Source organism: Schistocerca piceifrons, chromosome X, assembly GCF_021461385.2.
Source record: "Schistocerca piceifrons isolate TAMUIC-IGC-003096 chromosome X, iqSchPice1.1, whole genome shotgun sequence".
In the NCBI taxonomy this organism is placed as follows: domain Eukaryota; kingdom Metazoa; phylum Arthropoda; class Insecta; order Orthoptera; family Acrididae; genus Schistocerca; species Schistocerca piceifrons.
Window position 1 is genome coordinate 350,206,678 of NC_060149.1, and position 14,112 is coordinate 350,220,789.

General features: G+C 40.3%; 1 protein-coding gene across 1 annotated transcript in view; it reads right to left on the reverse strand.

Moving 5' to 3' along the window:
* Positions 1 to 14,112, reverse strand: part of LOC124722880 (vacuolar protein sorting-associated protein 13A-like) — a 752,258-nt gene that overhangs the window by 184,856 nt on the left and 553,290 nt on the right. The window contains exons 47-48 of the mRNA XM_047248017.1: positions 13,408 to 13,533; positions 13,166 to 13,312 (exon numbers count right to left, since the gene is read on the reverse strand). Of these exons, the coding sequence (XP_047103973.1) occupies positions 13,166 to 13,312; positions 13,408 to 13,533 (273 nt within the window). The remainder of the gene's footprint in view (positions 1 to 13,165; positions 13,313 to 13,407; positions 13,534 to 14,112) is intronic.

The following is a 14,112-nucleotide window of genomic DNA, read 5'->3' on the forward strand; positions in this document are numbered from 1 at the left end:
GATTATCTGAAACTTCGTGCCATACAAAAAAGGGTGAAACTTGGTAACAGCGTAGACAATGGCCAAAGCCTCTTTTTCCACCTGGGAGTAATGGGCCTGTGCGGGACTAAGAGTTTTAGACGCAAACGGCAGTGGTTGCTCGGAACCATCTGCATTGCGATCGGCCAGGACCACCCCCACCCCATACTGCGAAGCATCTGTAGCCAGGACCAACGGCTTATGGGGGTAAAAAGTAGCCAAACAAGGCGCTGACGTGAGGAGGCCCTTCAACGAGATGAACGCTCGCTTGTATGCAGGCAACCAATCAAAAGGAACACCCTTGCGCAGAAGGCAGTACAGGGGGCGGGCTATGGTGGAAGCCCTGGGAATGAACTGGTGGTAATAGGCTATCCTGCCTAAAAAGCTCGTAACTCTTTCAGCAAAGCGGGCCGAGGAAGGTCATCGATACCTTGGACCAAACTTCCTAGTGGCTGGACGCCATGCCGAGAACTGGTGTAGCCCACATACTCAATGGATGGTTGGAAGAAGTTTGACTTATGCAGGTTGCAACGCAAGCCCACAGACCTGAATTTAAGAAAGAGGGTGTGAAGGTTGTGCAAGTGTTCCTTCATGCTGCGGCCTGTGACAATTATGTCATCCAGGTAATTAATACAATGAGGGATTGTCGACGTGACATGCTTAAGATAACGCTGGAATATCGCCAGGGCACTGGATATTCCGAAGGCCAACCACTGGTATTGGTAAAGGCCAAATGGGGTGTTGACGACCGCCAGCCGTTTGGAGTCCTCATCAAGTGGTATCTGATGATAAGCCTCCGAAAGATCGATTTTCGAAAAATATTGGCCTCCCGCCACGGCGGAGAACAATTCATCAGCACGAGGCAAAGGATAGGTGTCCACCACCAATTGGGAATTAATGGTGGCCTTGAAATCGCCACAAAGACGTAATTTTCCCGAGGGCTTCCTTACAATAACTTCACTAGAAGAAATGGGAAGAACGACCCCCAGGGGTGTCAGCCGGTCTAACTCTTCCTTTACCTGAGGGCGGAGAGCCAAGGGGATCTGCCTCGCGCGTAGAAAATGTGGGCGAGCCAACGCCTTCAACGTTAAGTGAGCTTCAAAATCTGAAACACGCCCCAGGCCCTCCTCAAAGATATCCGGAAAGTCTGAGATCAAAGATTCCAATGATTGATAGGGAACGTCTTCGGAGACCAACTGTATGGTGTCAGCGATAGAAAAACCGAAAGCTTGAAAGGCATCCAGGCCAAAAATGTTAGCGGAGCTCGCATCACAGACAACAATAAAAGTAATAGGCCAAGTGACTGATTTGTAAGTCATGTCGGTAGTGATTTGACCCAGTAGGGGAATGAACTGTTTACCATAATCGCGTAGGCGCTGGTAAACTGGCGCCGACGGGGGCGATCCAAGGTCGGAATAAGTTTGTGCATTCAACAACGAAACTGCTGCGCCCGTATCTACTTGCAGTTGTAACTGGTGCGACCGAACCGACACCTTGATAAAGAGTTTGCGTGCCAATGCATCGGGAGCCTAGCCCGAAGAAACTTCCTGAATGTCAACGTCCATGTCCTCTGTACCTGCTTCCTTCGATTCTTTTGAGGCTGAGCGCCAAACTTTAGCAATGTGACCTTTTTTATTACATTTGTGACAAACGGCCTAATGCTGAGGGCACTCTGACCGATCGTGATGTATATAGCATGACGCACAGGACGGCAACAGGGGCTGGCAGCTGGAATTCTGTTTACGCGCCGTGTGGGAGAGACCTTAATGGCCGGATTGTACCACTCGCCCGTCATCCACCCTGTAAGCAGTGGACGCGGACGCGCCATCCTGAACCGCCGCGACGTCGCACCATGCTTCCAAATGTTGACCTGCAGCGTGAGAGACTTCATACGATTGAGCAATGGACAGGACTTCCTCAAGGGAAGGGTCTTCTAACTGCAGGACCCGTTGCTGGACCTCCCTATCAGGGGCTGAACGAACAATGACGTCGCGTACCATAACGTGGGCATATGACTCTCGCGACTGCTCCATGACAAAATGACACTTGCGACTAAGACCGTGCAGCGTAGCGGCCCACGCCCGGTAAGACTGATGGGGCTCTTACTTGCATTGATAGAACTCGACCCTAGCCGCCACAACATGCGTGCGGCGGCGATAATATGAAGACAGCAATGAACACAATGCGTCAAAAGACAAGGACGAGGGTTCCTGCAACGGCGCTAGCTGCCACAAAACTTGATACAGCGAGGGAGATATCCAGGACAAGAAGAGAGCACGACATACCTCCACATTGGCAACATGAAACGCCTGGAAATGCTGCCGAAGGCGATGTTCATATGCGTCCCAATCCTCCGCCGTCTTGTCATATGGGGGAAAGGGAGGAGGGAACGGCGCTGGAGCAGACTGCGTGGAGAGCAATTCCGGAAGCACTTGTTTCATGGTGGCCATGAGCTCTGTCTGCTGCTCAACCAAAACCCGCACTAAATCCTCCATGCCGTGGAGAAGCTGCGAAACCTGAACAACGACGCGACACGTGAAAGAACGACTCTACTTGCCGCCAATTGTGTAGTAACACTGTTCACGTTTACGTCGCACTTCACTTAGCGTAGACTGGGACTGTGTCCTAGGCATGCCCGATGTTGACTGACTGGGCACGGCCCATGCTGCCTGAGTTGTTGTTGTTGTTGTTACGCTGGCAGAGGTCATGTCCGAATTCTCGCGTGCCCTCTGGTGGACGGGACTCTACTTGCGGCAACTACCGTCCGTGTCGATGTGCACCTCCCGCGATCTTTCTGGTGGCTACTGCACCATTCAAGAATAGTTGCATCTTTACATCAATAAAGAAAAGTCACAGTGTTTACAGAAGGAATGGATCGTTACAGCCAAGTTGATGTAATATCAAGATTTAAATATCAAAATTTATAGCATGTAAAATCCTATAGAAATGGGTTATATGAAGAAATTTTGATAATTAGAGAGGATAAATCAAACAGAAACTTTAGGACAACAGAGATAAAATAGACAGGTTATGTGAAACAGGAACCGGTGAGATTCAGTAGATGAGGTTTGTATGTCAACATGTTGATACTAACTAAGAGGTAGATGGTAGCTATAAAAGAATAATAATAATTTGGTGCAGGTCAATGGCCTGGAGCAAGTCTTTCAATCTGCCATCACTTCAGCTACTTACATGTCCTTAACATACATCAGTTATTCAAGAGGGGAAAGGGGACCTACAGTTTAATGTGGAATCCAAACTGCATGTTGTTTCTGGTGACTCATCAAATCACTGAGAGGTGAAGGCTAATTTAAAACAAAGACTGAGAAATCGATGGTCCAACTGAGATTTGAAGCCTTGACCACTCAGTTTTCAGGTGCATGCATTGCCACTAGACCAACAGACCCAACAACTATAAAGTTAAGATCTAGTTTGAAAACCACATAGACAACAGAATTGTAAAGGAAAGATATAAATAAATTCACTAATGAAACAAATTATCAGAGTCAGAAGTAGACAACAGAATGACTCATTTGATTGTTGGTAATAGGATACTATAGTGAAAAAGTGATTTCTGGGACAGTGTAATAAAAATTATATTGAAAATATAACTCATGATAGTTATAAACTGAGTACAGAGTTGGTTCTTATATGAGGGCTGAGAAGGTCAAAAGTCTTTTACTGAGATTCTACTGAGAGAAATTCAGAGGGAATGAATGATGGACCATGTGTTGGGTCACATATGACCTCCTTCATTCATCTTCATCCTACACCTTATGTACCACCAGTGACTTGGAAATGGTCATCAACAAATGATCTCATCCATCACCTCAAGACATAAGTGTAAACCAAGGACAGGAAGAGTCACTGAATTGCCACACATTTTCAAGCAATGTTCTGCATTAGTACTGGGAAAACTTTATATTATTGCATTTACCTACTTCTGTACAATATATCATAGTCTGCACTACACCACTATATATTCCCATCTATTCTTTGATTCCATGTTACTTGCTGAAATTTGCTAAATACACTGTAGTTACAGAGTACTGAATGATGTCAGCACAAACAGTGTGTACCATTGGTGCTGTAAAATTATTTTTTTTCTGTACATGTATGGTTGATCATAAGACTGCGTTATGCAACAGGCTTTCATCATGGAAATGAGTAAATTTGCTGAAGGCTATAACCTGAAGTGAAAGGACTAATATACATTTTATTAACCGATCTTTCTAAGACTACATTTATTTGCTATTTATTGCAATGTTTGTGTCATCGGCAAACAAAACAAACTTGGCATCTGGTAATGTTACTGATGAAACGTCACTGATAAACACAAGAAAAAGTAAGAGACTTAAGATGGAATCTTGTGGGACCCCACATGTAATTAGTTCCCAGTTGGATGATGTCTGATAGCTTAATACATGTCTCCTGCCTAATAACACCCTTTGTTTCCTGCCAGAGATATAACATTTGAACCATTTTGCAGCATTTCATGTCACACCATAATGTACTAATTTACTTAAAAGGATATTGTGATTTACACAGTCAAATGCCTTTGACAGATTACAAAATATACCAGTTGTCTGCAAGTTTTTGTCCAATGAATTAAGTATATTTTCGCTGTAAGTGTAGATAGCCTTCTCAATATCAGAACCCTTTAGAAATCTTAACTGCGACTTTGACAGTACCAGTTTGTTATTTGTGATGAGATGGTTATAAAACTGATTGTATATTACCTTTTCTAAAATTTTTGAGAATGCTGGCAAAAGTGAAATTGAATGGAAATTTGACACTATTTCTTTATCTCCCTTCTTAAATAGTGCCTTAACTTCAGCGTATTTCAACCATTCAGGAGATATTCCACTGATAAACAACTTGTTACACAGATAGCTTAATATGTTACTTAACTCAGAATCGCATTCTTTAATTGACTTAGTTGATATTCCATACACTATACACATCTGTCACCAATGTATCCTTTACTCTTAATGCTATTTGCCCCTCTTCATGTCTGGTTCTACCAGTGTCCACCTTCACTATATCCCATTTTGTCTTTATTTAGTTATCTGATATGACTATCTTTTCCTTGTAATATATTTGCTTTGATGTCCATAACATCACTCCAGTGAATGTCTCTGAGGAGTGTCCTAAAATAATCAAATTTTGGCTTATAGATTACCCTCTTGAGTTCAGATTTAACACATTTTACATCCTCTTCTGTATTAACATTTAACAGAAGGAACTGCATGTCATAATCTGAGAGGCCATTGACTATTGGTTTCATAATATAATTTTGTTCATTGGACTTCTCTATAAAAGTATTATCAATGGCTATTTGCGAGCAATTGGCTACCCTAGTTGGGAACTTTACAGTGAGAATTAAGGTGAATGATAGTGTTAGTATTGCAAATAAGTTCTTATTGGGAGAGTCTTTAAGGAAATCTACATTGAAGTCACCAGCAACCACTATTTCTTTGTTTTTGGTTGTTAAATGGGCCAGTACAGCTGCAAGTTGGTTTATGAACAGATTAAATTTACCTGCAGGTGCTCGATATACACTTAATATTGTGAAGGATTTTTTATGAAATTCTTATTTGGTTGCACATGCTTCTATATGCTGTTCTCGGGATAATTTATGAATGTCTATGTTCTTCAAATTATGACATTTCCTGATGAATGTGGCAACTCCTCCTTTCTCCATTTCTGCTCTACAAAAGTGAGATGCTAACCTAAATCCTGTAACACTTAAGTTCTATATCAGTGGTCACATGATGTTCAGAGAGGCAGGTTATGCCAGCTGGGTTTGAGGACTCTAAATCATCTATGCAGATAATTAATCCATTAATTTTATTTCTCAGCCCTTGAATATTTTGATGCAATAAAGATATCAGACATTTTGCATTGACTGAGTTAAAATTCTTAAGCAACAGCTGTTTATGCTGCTGTAATAAGCTAGAATTATGTTTTTTAGTGTCTTTCTCAAACTGGAGGTTTGTCTCAATCCTAACCTCTCTTAAAACTTGGTTTCTTTCTGTCCTCCCTACCCTAAAGAGGGTCTTTTCTGAACCCTTTAACCACTGGTATTTTATCACTCATGACAGTGCCTCCTTCCTTTAATTTTCCTGCTATTTTCCCAACCAGATTAACTTTCCCTTTCTTGTTGAGTTGAAGGCCACCTATTCCAAGAATCAACAAGAACCATACTAATGTGTGGCCCTGCACCCAACATAAGCAGCCATTACAACTCCAAATTAACTATCCTGGCAGAAGAGTTCAAATGAGGTTGGTCATGGCACCCAAGAACAGATACAAACTCAACACTAGTATGCTTCGATGCTGGTCTCATATTTGCCACGTCACACTCAATACTGTACCCAGAATCTCTGTCAATACTATTACCTGCCCCACCTACTATGACCATGGTGTCTTCCTTAGGGAAATCTTTACAAAGTGATCTTAAATAATCTGTCACCTGCTCCAGGCCAGCATTAGGTTTAAAAAAAATTGGTAATCTGATATTCTGATCCTAGTCCATCCAGCAAAAGTTGGGCAACACCACTTCCAAGGGAAATACCTAACAACAACACTTTCTTTCTCTTTACTGATTTCCCTACATTCTTACTTTTCAATTTGTTGCTGAAAGTTTGTTGTTCCCTGTCTACACCTACACCTGCTTGAGGCTTACCAGCCTCTAACTGAAGCAACAGGTCAAATCTATTTTCCACATTCACCATGAAGCTGTCAGACAAAGTTCTAGGCCTGTTCCTCCTGTTGCCTGTTGCCACTTCCCACCTCTCTTTACCCTTCTCCCTCCTTAACCTGTCAATATCTCCCCTGGCCATGTCTAATTCAGCCTGAAGGGAAGCAGTTTCCCCCTCCTGATCTAGTATCTTCTTATCTCTACTACATATTCTACAAGACCACTGATGAGTAGCATTTACTTCCACTACTCCCATGCCACTACAGTCATAGACATGGAAAAAAAACTACAGCACCCGTCATACCAAAGCCACAACCTAAAAATTCTACGGCAAGTCAAGTACTTTTCACTCATGATAAACATAATAGCTTATTAAGAATAAATCGGTTAAATTACAGATGAACACGAAAATATGATTCTACAAATTTGGCCTATATGCAGCAGTATGTAAACAAAAACAACAGTGCAAAGTTTCTGAAACAACAACTTAAACTTTATGCTAATTTCCGAAAAATGTGAGTTAAATAATGAAGAGGTACATTACAGTTAAATCGCTGGAGAGAGCAAAGAGCAATTAAACGAAATTCTATAGATTGTCTGAGGCAAAACATAGCAGAAAATATGACTATAACCTGACTGTACAATCTTTTCGCATTTCTTGCTATATTATATAAATAAAAATGAAACCTTTAATGGTACACTTAACAAGCACACTAATACACCTGTTTACCACATAATCAGTACTGGTACTAAACTAAATGTTATTATAATCTAAAATGACTTAATTTTCCCGAGAACACCAAATCTCGCACTAGTCTCCCAGCTGCAGGGCTACTATCAGTATTTACTGCATGAAGGCAACAAATTCCATTAAGATTCATTGCTGTAGATAGTAGTTAAAGTACAATCAATTATAGTGAATGAAAGATCATAGTCACACTCTGTTCTGAGGTGGAAATCCAAAATTCAGAAAAGCAAAGCTATATTGTTCGTTATTATATATAGCCAAAAAAAGTAGTTGCAAGGGCAACAGTCTGGATGATTGACTGATCTGGCCTTGGAACACTAACCAAAACGGCCTTGCTGTGCTGGTACCGCGAACGGCTGAAAGCAAGGGGAAATTACGGCTATAATTTTTCCTGTGGGCATGCAGCTTTACTGATTGGTTAAATGATGTTGGCGTCCTCTTGGGTAAAATATTCCAGAGGTAAAATAGTCCCCCATACGGATCTCCGCAGGGGGGGGGGGGGGGGAGACTACTCAAGAGGATGTCATTATCAGGAGAAAGAAAACTGGCGTTCTATGGATCGGAGCGTGGAATGTCAGATCCCTTAATCGGGGAGGTAGGTTAGAAAATTTAAAAAGGGAAATGGATAGGTTAAAGTTAGATATAGTGGAAATTAGTGAAGTTCGGTGGAAGGAGAAACAAGACTTCTGGTCAAGTGACTACAGGGTTATAAACACAAAATCAAATAGGGGTAATGCAGGAGTAGGTTTAATAATGAATAGGAAAATAGGAATGCGGGTAAGCTACAAGAAACAGCATAGTGAACATATTATTGTGGCCAAGATAGATACGAAGCCCACGACTACTACAGTAGTACAGGTTTATATGCCAACTAGCTCTGCAGATGATGAAGAAATTGAAGAAATGTGTGATGAAATAAAAGAAATTATTCAGATTGTGAAGGGAGACGAAAATTTAATAGTCATGGGTGACTGGAATTCGGCAGTATGAAAAGGGAGAGAAGGAAATGTAGTAGGTGAATATGGACTGGGGGTAAGAAATGAAAGAGGAACCCGCCTGGTAGAATTTTGCACAGAGCACAACTTAATCATAGCTAACACTTGGTTCAAGAATCATAAAAGAAGGTTGTGTACATGGAAGAAGCCTGGAGATACTGACAGGTTTCAGATAGATTATATAATGGTAAGACAGAGATTTAGGAACCAGGTTTTAAACTGTAAGACATTTCCAGGGGCAGATGTGGATTCTGACCACAATCTATTGGTTATGACCTGTAGCTTGAAACTGAAGAAACTGCAAAAAGGTGGGAATTTAAGGAGATGGGACCTGGATAAACTGACTAAACCAGAGGTTGCACAGAGTTTCAGGGAGAGCATAAGGGAACAATTGACAGGAATGGGGGAAAGATATACAGTAGAAGAAGAATGGGTAGCTTTGAGGGATGAAGTAGTGAAGGCAGCAGAGGATCAAGTAGATAAAAAGATGAGGGCTGGTAGAAATCCTTGGGTAACAGAAGACATATTGTATTTAATCGATGAAAGGAGAAAATATAAAAATGCAGTAAATGAAACAGGCAAAAAGGAATACAAACGTCTCAAAAATGAGATCGACAGGAAGTGCAAAATGGCTAAGCAGGGATGGCTAGGGGATAAATGTAAGGATGTAGAGGCTTATCTCACTAGAAGTAAGATAGATACAGCCTGCAGGAAAATTAAAGAGACCTTCAGAGAAAAGAGAACCACTTGTATGAATATTAAAAGCTCAGATGGAAACCCAGTTCTAAGCAAAGAAGGGAAAGCAGCAGGTGGAAGGAGTATATAGAGGGTCTATACAAGGGTGATGTACTTGAGGACAATATTATGGAAATGGAAGAGGATGTAGATGAAGGTGGAATGGGAGATATGACACTGTGTGAAGAGTTTGACAGAGCACTGAAGGACCTGAGTCGAAACAAGGCCCTGGGAGTAGACAACATTCCATTAGAATTACTACCATCTGGTGATCAAGATGTATGAGACAGGCGAAATACCCTTAGACTTCAAGAAGAATATAATAATTCCAATCCCAAAGAAAGCAGGTGTTGACAGATGTGAAAATTACCGATCTATCAGTTTAATAAGTCATGGCCTCAAAACACGAATTCTTTACAGATGAATGGAAAAACTAGTAGAAGCCGACCTCGGGGAAGATCAGTTTGGATTCAGTAGAAATGTTGGAACACATGAGGCAATACTGACCCTACGACTTATCTTAGAAGCTAGATTAAGGAAAGGCAAACCTATGTTTCTAGCATTTGTAGACATAGAGAAAGCTTTTGACAATGTTGACTGGAATACTCTCTTTCAAATTCTGAAGGTGGCAGGGGTAAAATACAGGGAGCGAAGGGCTATGTACAATCTGTACAGAAACCAGATGGCAGTTATAAGAGTCGAGGGACATGAAAGGGAGACAGTGGTTGGGAAGGGAGTGAGACGGGGTTGTAGTCTTTCCCCGATGTTATTCAATCTGTATATTGAGCAAGCAGTGAAGGAAACAAAAGAAAAATTCGGAGTAGGTTTTAAAATCCATGGAGACAAAAAAAAAACTTTCAGGTTCGCCGATGACACTGTAATTCTGTCAGAGACAGCAAAGGACTTGGAAGAGCAGTTGAATGGAATGGATAGTGTCTTGAAAGGAGGGTATAAGATGAACATCAACAAAAGCAAAATGAGGATAATGGAATGTAGTCGAATTAAGTCAGGTGATGCTGAGGGAATTAGATTAAGAAATGAGACACTTTAAGTAGTAAAGGAATTTTGCTATTTGGGGAGCAAAATAACTAATGATGGTCGAAGTAGAGAGGATATAAAATGTAGACTGGCAATGGCAAGGAAAGTGTTTCTGAAGAAGAGAAATTTGTTAACATCCAGTATAGATTTAAGTGTCAGGAAGTCATTTCTGAAAGTATTTGTATGGAGTGTAGCCATGTATGGAAGCGAAACTTGGATGATAAATAGTTTGGACAAGAAGAGAATAGAAGCTTTTGAAATGTGGTGATACAGAAGAATGCTGAAGATTAGATGGGTAGAACACATAACTAATGAGGAAGTATTGAATAGGATTGGGGAGAAGAGAAGTTTGTGGCACAACTTGACTAGAAGGGATCGGTTGGTAGGACGTGTGTTGAGGCATGAAGGGATCACCAATTTAGTATTGGAGGGCAGCGTGGAGGGTAAAAATCGTAGAGGGAGACCTAGAGATGAATACACTAAGCAGATTCAGAAGGATGTAGGTTGCAGTAGGTACTGGGAGATGAAGAAGCTTGCACAGGATATAGTAGCATGGAGAGCTGCATCAAACCAGTCTCAGGACTGAAGACAACAACAACAACAACAACAGCGGAAAAAAATACTGCAATATTTTTCAGTAATAGATTAAAATCTTAGAGTCAAATCACCCTGAAGTATTACTAACTGGAATTTCCCTTCACCTGAACAAATCTGACATGAGTTTACACACTGGTGAGGCACATCAGTCAATAGAATTTAATGTAAAACACCTCAGCAAACATTATTTAATGTGTCAGTGAGTGTTTTTCCTATTTTTATGGAGTCAAAAATAACCAATTAATGTCACTTTGTGGGGAGTGAAAACAATTGCAAATAATAACACTGGGTAAGCAATAGTCATGGAGCATATGTGTAGATGAAAGTCTATTAAAAGTGTCTATCTTGTCCCTGTACAAGAAATATATTATCAGCTGAGAAATTAGTCTGGAGGAGTAAAATTTCCATAAGACCTTCTGATTTAACTGCCCCTTCTACAGTGGCTATCTACAACACAACACTCTTTCTCCTGATGTGTACCTAATTTTAAATCTATGATTCCATTTTTTTGAGTGACTAACTATATTTCATCTTCAAAGAATACATAAACAAACTGACAGAAGTAAGGTCAAAAGACGTGGCCTAGCTGTTTTCACAATCTAGACAGAGAAAGCTTTCCTGAACTGTTGCAACCCCAAGTTTCACTGATATCTTATTACAAAGAATGAAGATTGTGCATTTTATTTTTTTTCCTACTTGACTGTATATTTTCTTTGTCCTTCTGTTTATCTTGTATCTGCTTATTTTTTATGACTCACATTTTATTTAGAGACCTTGTGTTCCATACATGTTAAACAACTGACAAATTGTAATACCTTTACAGTATTTCTGCCATTCTAGCAGCAGCTCAAGCACAAGTTTTTGTAACCTTTACATAAATAATCTTATTCACTACAGTACTGAAATAGAGTTATGTGAGACAATAACCTGACCCTCTTGGCCAGAGTGTTTTATTTCACATTTATAAACCTTACATGTAAATGGATATTTCATTCTGTCAGTCAAGTTGAAAGAAGTGGAGAGACAGGAAAGGAGTGTGGCAGAGGGGAAAGTGCAGTATGTAAAGGGCAAGGAGGGAGTTGGGCGATATTTAGAAGTATGAAAGGAGAAAACAGGTGGCTGTTAGTGTCACTAGTAAAATGAGGACTGAGAAAGACAACAATAATGGAAAATAAAAACACACACACACACACACACACACACACACACACACACACACACACAAAGATGTGGGTATTTCATAGCTTAATTAGGCGAGAGAATACTACTTTGTGATAAGAGAGTAGGATTTTTGGTAGGGTATTTCTCATCTCAGGAAATATTGAGAGATGTTCAGAGCTATGGTGATGGATGTGTTAGTTTTTGAGGCCTAAGTGTTACTGGGTGATAAGAGCAGCACTGGTCAGTAATTGGTTAACAGTGGTGACAAGGTTTTTGGGGTCACAGAAGCGAATGGCACAAGAAATCACTTTCTGGATTAGCTGGTCAGATATTGCCTGTTTTCAAAGGCTTTGACTAGGCTATGACTATAGCTGTTTAGCTGCTGATTCTCCCTGCAGATGAGGCAACCATTGGTTTGAGTACTACAAGGGGATAAGGGGGAGGACTTTTCACTGTGGAATACTTGAGAGCTGTCAAAATGGAGATGCTGTTCATATACTGCACATCTGATATGGGCAGAAGTTCTTATAAACTCATGTTACAGATGAAGATAAACACCTAGAAAGTTAGCTCACTGAACTCAAAATGACCAGAGACATTAGATTTGGCAGTAGATTTTGAGGTTCAGGAGAAAAGAGTATCGGTTGCTTTGTCACTCCTCCAGATCATGAAGATATCATTAATGAATCTATACCCCAGATTTTGTGTATTTAGTGGACAGGAAGAAATCCTCCAAATGGTCCATAAAGAAGTTAGCATAGCCTGGTGCCATGTAGGTATCAATGGGAATTCCTTTTTTAAACTCATCCATGAAGAAATAATTATGTGGCACAGCACTGCTGCCAAAAGGCAAAAGGTTTATGTGGTGAATTTGGTGTCATGAGGACCCTTAAAAAATCAGTTTTTCATGGTAGTGAGGCCAAGACAATATGGGATGTTTGTATACAACAATGTTGCATCTACAGTGACAAGCATGGAGCCTGGTGGTACTGGGAAAGGAACTATGAATAAGTGGCAATGGATGTGATTAGTGTGTTGGCTGTTGGAAGAGAGATGATGGGTGATGTAAATATTTTAAAATTTCCTATATCATTTCCATAATACAATTTTATTATTCTAAAAATAGTTTGCTACTGATTTCCTGTTTTAAGAATAAATGAAGGATAATACCTGACCAAGATCTTGCTGGTAGATCTTGAGAAACAGATCCTCACACAAGTTGTCAATCCTAACTGGTGCTTCTCCAAAGCTGTAGTTATTGAAGGCAATAGAGAATGGTTTATCCCCACCACCAGTCACCGAAACACATAGACCACACTGTCAGAAGAAACATATTTGAGAGTATATGTTGTGTACATATCCAATATTAAACTCAAATGTATTTCAATAATGAAACAAGTAACAAGACTCACGCCTTTATCCATTCGAAGAACTGTGTGGTGGACAATTGTTATGGGAAAATGTTGAGACATAATCTTGCTGTCTCTAAATTTAACATACATGTTCATTGATTCTGTTTCTGGCCAAAATGGCACACACTGAAATAATGAAATACACACACTAGTCATTAATTATCAAAATTTTCTCATTTGTATGTATAAAATTTATTTTGGGCAATAACCAATGTTTAACACATCCAAATACCCATAAAATGAGATTCTCATATTGTATGAATCAGTAGAGAAAATTTCTTTTATAGAGTTGTTTCATTTGTGAATCAGTAACATTTTATCTGTGTTTCAATTCCAGCTTATGAAAAAAAAATGGTTCAAATGGCTCTGAGCATTATGGGACTTAACATCTGAGGTAATCAGTCCCCTAGAACTTAGAACTACTTAAACCTAACTAACCTAAGGACAACACACACACCCATGCCCGAGGCAGGATTCGAACCTGCGACCATAGCGGTCGCGCGGTTCCAGACTGAAGCGCCTAGAACCGTTCAGCCACTCCGGCCGGCTCCAGCTGATGAGGAAGACTTTGAGTCTATTAATTCTCAATTATCCATCTCCATAACTAATGTTGTAAATGTATTTCATTCCTTCACATGGTTATAATAAAATGGTTGTGAAAAGGCAGGTACTGTGCAAGGTCGAAGGCATGTGATTATGCTTCAT